The sequence below is a fragment of the Rhamphochromis longiceps genome, linkage group LG7 (genome assembly GCF_057381845.1).
Source record: "Rhamphochromis longiceps isolate RC_006_pf linkage group LG7, R_longiceps_female_GT1.1, whole genome shotgun sequence".
Taxonomy (NCBI): domain Eukaryota; kingdom Metazoa; phylum Chordata; class Actinopteri; order Cichliformes; family Cichlidae; genus Rhamphochromis; species Rhamphochromis longiceps.
Window position 1 is genome coordinate 11,084,112 of NC_140563.1, and position 8,549 is coordinate 11,092,660.

Consider the following 8,549-nt stretch of genomic DNA (forward strand, 5'->3'; position numbering starts at 1 on the left):
GCAGGTCCATGTATTATGTTGTCTCTATCGCCACCTTCTGGTGTATGTTGAAACAAAACTATCTACTGTTCCACATTTTATTAAGGATGCTTTAGTAACGAGTTGCTTTATGTTCACTTTTATTTTTTCAACATCTGAAGCTTGACATTGTCAGTGGGAAATCACAAAAATAATCACTAGACTGCTTTAATAAGTTCCTTGAAATGATTACTTTTATTTCCGCACAGAAAACTGAAAAAGGAAATACTTTCTGTTAACCAAAACCAAGTCCAAGGTCATCTCATTTGTATTAATAAGTTTGTTATCAACCCAGTTAGCTATGTATACAGAGTGATGTTTCACTCTCTTTGTGTGTCAGTTGCTTTTCTGCCCTGGCTCCTCCTCCCCTGCCCTGCCAATGAATGGGACCTTTGTGGGGGTTTTCCTGGCATTCCAAGGGAATTCTTTTGCAGGTGAGGGTACGCAAATACTCCCACCCTCTGACTCTTGCAGCTTACAAGTGAACATGCAAATATGCTCCAAGGTGTTTGCAGTGCTCAGCTGTGCTAATCTCAAAAGACTTGCAGCAACTACAAGGGTGTGATCACAAGAGCAGACAAAGTGGGAGGGAAGGATCCCATTCAGGTGAGCGACCATACGCATGCCTAGAAACATGCTCACTGGAGTCTAGTGCCACACAATGAGACACATTGTACAGATGAAGTGAGGCAGCAGACTGAGCTGATATTTGCTTTCTATAACTATGAAGAATGGCTTTACAATAGCAGGAAGAGGGATCGTCTAGGATCACAGGACAGTGCTGTTACCTGGTGTGGATAAGAGGAGTACCACTGAGTTGTATGAGTAACAGACTGGCAGAGGAAAACACCAGACACTACTCACACTGGGACACTGAAGGTGAGTGTGTGTTTGGGAAGACATTTCCATACTTAGTTTTTATGTATTTTGTTACCTAAAATAAAGGATGTAATAACTTCAATCAAGCGGAAGGCTGGAATTATTGGAGTTTACACCATATTTAACTGTTTCTCTAGTTTCATCATTCTTTGTCGCGTACACTCACTCGCTTTGTCTGCCTCAGCTTCCCTCTCTATTGTTAGAACTTGTCAAGACAACACCGCTTGCGGGCACATTTGACTGTTCTTATGCTGACTTATTAACTACCTTTGAGGCTCAGGGACACACTGATATGACTCAGTCTATCGTAGCGAGTAAATTTAGAGCAAATATTTTAACTGATCATTTAAACCAGTTACAATCCAGCTCGCTTTAAGTATTTAAGTACTTTTCTCACTGCTCAAAAAACACACTTTTATCTACAGTTATGATCAGAGTCCACGAGAAGAAGGACTTTGTTTCTCCTTAATCTCCCTTTTGAATTGCTCCTCACCCATCTTTATCTTTCTTGCCCTTTGATATCTACGCAGTTCTTCTTCTGTATATTGCTCACTTCATTCATGACTGCCAGTACATCGAGAATTGATATTTGAGTTGAAGATAGTGGAAAGTCGAATCAAAAATTGCTGCTGTGATGAAAAGTTGGCACCATATGGTAGATTTCTTGGCTGTGAATGTGCTTGGATCATAGCAGCAGCCTGATCTTGATGCCATCTAGTGACCGCTGTTAAGTTTCAAGAATATGTACGTGGCTCATTCAGTGGCGTCACACTACTTTGGCAGGAGATCTTCATGATAACAAAAAGAAAAGAGGGAAATGTAACAAGAAAAGAAAAGAAAAAAATTCATTTGAATTTGGAAACAAGATTTTTATTTATTTACTTGAGTAACAGTGATAGTTAGATGTAATTTTTGTGTGTTTTCCAGCATCATGTTGCAGACAGTTGGGGAGTGGATCTGGTGGGACCGTTTGTGGCTGCCAGGAAATTTGTCCTGGTCTGCTTTAGAGGACAAGGAAGGTCGTGTCTATGCGAAAGTGTCTCATCTTTATGCCTCTCTACCCTGTGCCCTTTGCCTGCTTGTAGTCAGATACTTGTTTGAAAGGTAAGACCGCAAAGTATGTAAGTAAATATGCCTGTGTGTCAATGAGATTAGTAACGCAGTCATCTGGTTTTAGAATCCCAGGACTTTTTTGTGTTTAGGAGGAAGTGACCAGTTTTTGGTGCTGTTTCAGGTACTTTGCCACACCACTGGCTAATTTTTGGGGAATCAGGGACAAGATACGTCTCCCAGCAGAACAAAACCCTATACTAGAAAAATACTTCTGCAGCCAAACACGGGTTCCTTCTCAAGTGAGTTTTACTGCGAACACATGGATAATACAGTGATGTGAAGCCCCCACCCTGATCTCTTTTTTCAGACATATTTCATCATCATCATCATCATCATCGTTTATTTGTATAGCACTTTAAGAACACACCAGGCAGACCAAAGTGCTGAACAACACAGATATTTGTTACACTTATATTTTTTCAGGTCATCAACCGCAGCACGGTGGCACGGTGGTTAGCACTGTTGCCGCACAGCAAGAAGGTCCTGAGTTCAATTCCACCATCAGGCTGGGGTCTTTCTGTGTGGAGTTTGCATGTTCTCCCCGTGTTTGCGTGGGTTCTCTCCGGGTACTCCGGCTTCCTCCCACCGTCCAAAGACATGCAGCTTGTGGGGATAGGTTAATTGGATAATCCAAATTGCCACTAGGTGTGAATGGTTGTCTGTCCCTATGTGTTAGCCCTGTGACAGACTGGCGACCTGTCCAGGGTGTACCCCGCTTTTGCCCTATGACAGCTGGGATAGGCTCCAGCGCCTCCCGCGACCCTGAAAAGGATAAGCGGAAGCGAATGGATGGATGGATGGAAACAACCTTTATTATTAGACAAGGATAATCAGAGTAAATACAAAATGCAGTTTTTGAATTATGCTTTTTATTATTAAGGGGAAAAAAGTTGTCTGGACCTATGTGAAAAAGCAATGACCCATAAACCCCACAACTGGTTGTGCCACCCTTGTTATCAAGAACTACACTCAACAAAAATATAAACGCAACACCTTTGTTACTGCTCCCATTCCCCATGGGATGGACGTAGAGACCTAAAATTCATTCCAGATACACAATATAACCATCCCTCCCAAACAGTGGTCACAAATCAGTCCAAATGTGTGGTAGTGGGCACATCTGCTATATTGAGATAATCCATCCCACCTCACAGGTGTGCCACATCAGGATGCTGATCTGACATCATGAGTAGTGCACAGGTGTACCTCAGACTGCCCACAACAAAAGGCCACCCTGGAATGTGCAGTTTTGTCTCACAGCAAAATGCCACAGATGCCACAAGCAATGAGGGAGCGTGCAATTGGCATGCTGACAGCAGGAATGTCAACCAGATCTGTCGCCCGTGCATTGAATGTTCATTTCTCAACCATAAGCCGTCTCCACAGGCGTTTCAGAGAATATGGCAGCACATCCAACCGGCCTCACAACCGCAGACCTCGTGTAACCACACCAGCCCAGGACCTCCACATCCAGCAGGTTCACCTCCAAGATCGTCTGAGACCAGCCACCCAGACAGCTGCTGGAACAATTGGTTTGCACAACCAAACAATTTCTGCACAAACTGTCAGAAACCGTCTCAGGGACGCTCAACTGCATGCCCGTCGTCCTCATCGGGGTCTTGACCTAACTCCAGCTCGTCGCCGTAACAGACTTGTGTGGGCAAATGCTCACATTCGATGGCGTCTGGCACGTTGGAGAGGTGTGCGCTTCACGGATGAATCATGGTTCACATTGTTCAGGGCAGATGGCAGCTGAGAATGTCCCAGTTCTTGCATGGCCAGCATACTCACCGGACATGTCACCCATTGAGCATGTTCGGGATGTGCTTGACCGGCGTGTACCAGTTCCCACGAATATCCAACAACCTCGCACAGCCATTGAAGTGGAGTGGACCAACATTCCACAGGCCACAATTGACAATCTGATAGACTCCATGCGACGATGTGTTGCACTGCATGAGGCAAATGGTGGTCACACCAGATAATGACCGGTTCTGGGTCCCCAGACCCCCAATAGCGCAAAAAACTGCACATTCCAGGGTGGCCTTTTGTTGTGGGCAGTCTGAGGTACACCTGTGCACTACTCATGATGTCAGATCAGCATCCTGATGTGGCACACCTGTGAGGTGGGATGGATTATCTCAATATAGCAGATGTGCCCACTACCACACATTTGGACTGATTTGTGACCACTGTTTGGGAGGGATGGTTATATTGTGTATCTGGAATGAATTTTAGGTCTCTACGTCCATCCCATGGGGAATGGGAGCAGTAACAAAGGTGTTGCGTTTATATTTTTGTTGAGTGTATAATCAAGTCTTTAGAATAACTGAAACTTAATCTTTCACATTACAATGGACGGCTTATTTAAGGTCATGACAGAGTATTTCAATTGGATTTAAGACTGGACTTTGATTACGCTAATCTAAAACCTTTTATTTTAAAAAAAAAACTTTTTTTTTGAGCCATTAACGTACATTTTCTGGTAGGTTTCAGATATGTGTCTCCCTATCTGACCGCGCTTGAGCTTCAGTCATCCAGGTCTTGAAGCAGGAGAGCAGTTCTGGGATATGATGCTCTTTTTCTGAAATGCTGTGTTAGTTTTATGTCACATGTAACAGGACTTAAACCAGTCCACAGAATATTTTCCCCAAATATGAGCCGAGCCTTTGTGTTCTTTTTTGGTCAGCAGTGGTTTTCTCCTTGAAACTCTCACATAGATGTCATGTTCGACCAGTCTCTTTCTATGGTTGAATCATTAACCTTAACTGAGGCAAATGAGGTCTGCGCTTTTGCGACCTCCTGGACGAGCCTCCTTGGAGTGATTTTGATAGGTTGGATAGTCTTGGGAAGGTTCACCATTGTTCCAGGTTTTTCTCTATTTGTGGATAAGTGCCTTTATTATGGTTCAAGGAGTCCCAAAGCCTTTATAACCCTTTCCTGAAATGTCAGGAAAGGGTTGATGGTATTGGATTGGTTATTTCCTTGAATACTTAAAAGTGTAATTTAACTGCTGCATTTACTATTTACTCAGGTTATCTTTGTCTAATAATACCATTTGTTTGATGATCTGAAACATGTAAGGGTGACAAATATGACAAAAAAAATAGTAAATGATTGAAAGTACAAAAGAAAAACAAATCCAGATTTTTGTTCAAATAAGCTACAGGTAAAATGCATTTTAATGGAACATCATAAAGTCTTTTTACGTGTGCATCACATCCCTTTAAACATGTTTGGTTGCCACAAATTTTAGTGGAATTGCACTGTTAAAGTGTGTTAATAATCAAAGACTAAAGCTTACTGCTTGTGTAACCTTGGAGAGGGTGCGTCCAAATGTGGAAAGGTTATAAACACTGGAATGTCTCCTGTTGTGTCTCAGGCTGACGTGTGGTCTCTGTGTAAGAAGACTGGCTGGCCAGAAAGGAGAGTTCAGGTGTGGTTCAGGAGGAGAAGGAACCAGGAGCGACCGGGGCTTCGAAAGAGGTTCAGTGAAGCCAGGTGAGCGTATGTCTGTGTGAACTGAAGATGCACTGATATGAAAAGATTAATGTCTATGCAAATATGTGACATTATGGCTTTTGCCTGTCAACAGTTGGAGATGTGCATTTTATCTTTTTGCATTTTTTGGTGGAATCCTAGCTCTCTATGATGTAAGTACTGGGACTGTCCTTACAAGGCATTAGTGAACAGCCAGCTTGGTTGGTTTGTTTCTCTGATATTCACGTCACACTCTCTGCTTTACTGTTTTCCTTGGATTTAGAAACCCTGGGTTTATAATCTAAGGGAAGTTTGGGCAGGTTTTCCTAAACAGGTACGTGCCTTTACCTTTGGTATTTGCGATGGATTACACAGTACAGCATGATGAATGACACAAAAACACACCTGCTTGTCCCCACACAGTCCCTTCTGCCATCACAGTACTGGTATTACATGTTGGAAATGGGCTTCTATCTTTCTTTGGTCTTCAGTCTCACATTTGATGTGAAACGAAAAGTAAGTGTACAAATGTGTAGAGTGACAATGAAGTAGTTTCATTTATTTTAATCTTGGAGGATTTGTTTTCTACCCACAATACAACCTCCCCCACTATGTTTTATGCAGAGCCAAAGGACAATCACGAGCTTTTTAATAAATAAACATTTTTAATAAATGTTTAATAAATAAATAATAGGTTTCAATTATTCAGGCACAACATATGCATTTCTGTATATTAGAAATAATAAGAAAATGAGCAACGTAAAACAAAATTGTTGCTTCTACTATACATAAATGAATCACACTTAAATGTGTAATCATCTCCCAAAGGCACATTTTGAGACAGAAAAATATTTAATGTAATAATGTCATTAGATTATTATTAGATTAGATTTCTGTGTTTTTAGAATACAGTTTTGGGGGCAAAGCCTGTTGTATTATGTGATCTTTGTGTCTTATTTGTCTTGTTTACTTTTAGGACTTTAAAGAGCAGGTGGTTCATCATATGGCCACACTGACTCTCCTGAGTTTTTCCTGGATTTCAAACTTCGTCCGTATCGGAACCCTTGTCATGGTTGTTCATGACTCTTCTGACATCCTACTCGAGGTCAGTGCTGTAGCTGTATTAGCTTTAGTGAGGGTACTTATACTTATGGGTATGTGGTGTTGCATTGTCAGTTAGTCAGAAAAAGACTGATTAAAATTTGAACTTCAGCCAGCCACTCTTTTGAAATGATTGCATCTGTATTTTTTTTATGATGACCTTTTTTTCTTAAAAAAAAAAAAAAAATTGTAAAGGTGGTGATCCAGCAAAAATCTGGCAGTGAACAATTTCTGAGGTGGCATGTAAAATAAGAAAACTCATTCTTTGTGTTTGGAGGCTTTTTTAATGTGTCAAAATATACATAGATTTAAGTATAGAGTTACTTTAGGCATATTTGATGGCAAAATAGGTAACATGTATTTACTCTCCCCCCTTATAGGGTGCAAAAGTATTCAACTACGCCACGTGGCAGCAGACTTCTAACGGCATGTTTGTGGTGTTTGCAGTCGTCTTTATGGTGACAAGACTTATTGTTTTTCCTTTTTGGTAAGTATTTTAAAAGAAAAATTGCACCCTAGTGATGATCTTGATGATCTTAGTGTGATATGTTAAAATATTACGAGTGTGTTTTCCACAGGCTGATTCACTGTACATGGGTGTACCCACTGGAATTGTATCCTGCCTTCTTTGGCTACTATTTCTTCAACGTCATGTTGTTGGTTCTCCAGTTGCTCCACCTGTACTGGGCTGCTCTCATATTAAGAATGGTTTACAAGTTTATCTTTACCCAGGTGGGTTTACAGATGTCTCTGTGTCCATGCATGTGGGATGTGTGGGAATGTGGGGTATGTTTTATTTCTGTCTGTGTTGTTTATCCTCTTTGCTTATTTTCATCCTGCAGCTGGAAGGCGATGATAGGAGTGATAAAGAGGAAGATGACAGTGACCCACCGATAGAAAGAAACCACAAACCGAGTCACATGAATGGTTCTGGTGCCAGAGGCAGGGCCAATGGCCACTGAAACATACAGAGAGAAACAGAGAAAGATGTACAGCAGATATGTGGACATTTTTCTTCAAGTCTTTGGATTACAACTGTTAGAGTTTAACTGTTTGTAAAATGATAAAGCATATAGTATTATTCTAAAGCACAGAATATTATTGCATAGGTAACTGTGAAGGATTACAAAAATAAACTTGTATGACACTACATGCTTTCTGCAACTCCGTGACCACATGTTGTTTTACTCCACTCTTAAATGAAAAACAGAAATTCTTTTTCATTTATTTTGTGCTTTTGTATGTTGGTGGGAATAATTAGTAACAATAAAGACAAATATGAAAATGTATCAGAGAGACAGGCGTAGCTGAGATAGTTTGGACATGTGCAGAGGGGAGAGAGTGAATATACTGGACAAATGATGTTGAATATGGAGCTGCCAGGTAGGAAGAAAAAAGGAAGACCACAAAGAAGATTTCTGGATGTAGTGAAGGAGGACATGCAGAGGGTTGGTGTAATAAAAGAGGATGCCTGGGGTAGAGTGAGACAGAGGCAGATGATCTGCTGTGATGACTTCCAAAGTGAGCGGCTGATATGATATGACAATATGACTTTTAGATCTCACATGCATGGGTTATTCTATTTCAAATAGGACAAATTATAAACCATGAACCTTTTAAAATAAGATATACTTTATAAATGTTGCAAATAAATTACAGTTGCCAAAACAGAAAAAAGCACATACAATTACCAATAAAGTGGCTCAAGTCAATACCATTAAAATAAAATAAAAAAAACAGCTCAAAAAAACACACAAAAACAATACAATTGCTCTATAGAGCAAAAAAACTTTAAAAAAAAAATGAAATCAAGCAAGATTAAAGCGGATTAAAAAGCCACAACACAAATATATGGCTGTATGAATGTACTACACTGCAGTTGTTTTGTTTCTAATTACAACCTCGACGTCTCGCGACGATCAGCGAGAACTGACGAGTACACCGTTACCATAGAGACT

The 8,549-nt window shown here is 40.7% G+C and overlaps 2 protein-coding genes across 4 annotated transcripts in view; both read left to right on the forward strand.

Moving 5' to 3' along the window:
* The first annotated feature begins 443 nt into the window (after positions 1–443).
* Positions 444–7,859, forward strand: cers3b (ceramide synthase 3b). Of its 3 annotated transcripts, none has more exons than XM_085412138.1 (12): positions 444–624; positions 749–897; positions 1,825–2,001; positions 2,132–2,249; positions 5,393–5,511; positions 5,606–5,663; positions 5,774–5,824; positions 5,914–6,006; positions 6,467–6,595; positions 6,972–7,078; positions 7,170–7,323; positions 7,434–7,859. In XM_085412138.1, the coding sequence occupies exons 3-12, from the start codon at positions 1,829–1,831 to the stop codon at positions 7,551–7,553; spliced, it is 1,122 nt and encodes a 373-aa protein (XP_085268264.1). In that variant the 5' UTR covers positions 444–624; positions 749–897; positions 1,825–1,828; the 3' UTR covers positions 7,554–7,859. The 3 variants fall into 3 exon arrangements, with proteins under 3 accessions (XP_085268264.1, XP_085268265.1, XP_085268263.1); XM_085412139.1 differs by having other exon boundaries at positions 765–897; XM_085412137.1 differs by having other exon boundaries at positions 444–897.
* Positions 7,860–8,526: 667 nt separating this feature from the next.
* Positions 8,527–8,549, forward strand: part of cfap161 (cilia and flagella associated protein 161) — a 5,208-nt gene continuing 5,185 nt past the window's right edge. The window contains exon 1 of the mRNA XM_085412140.1: positions 8,527–8,549. This exon is cut by the window's right edge and continues 157 nt beyond it. The gene's annotated coding sequence lies outside the window, so the exon portion shown is untranslated.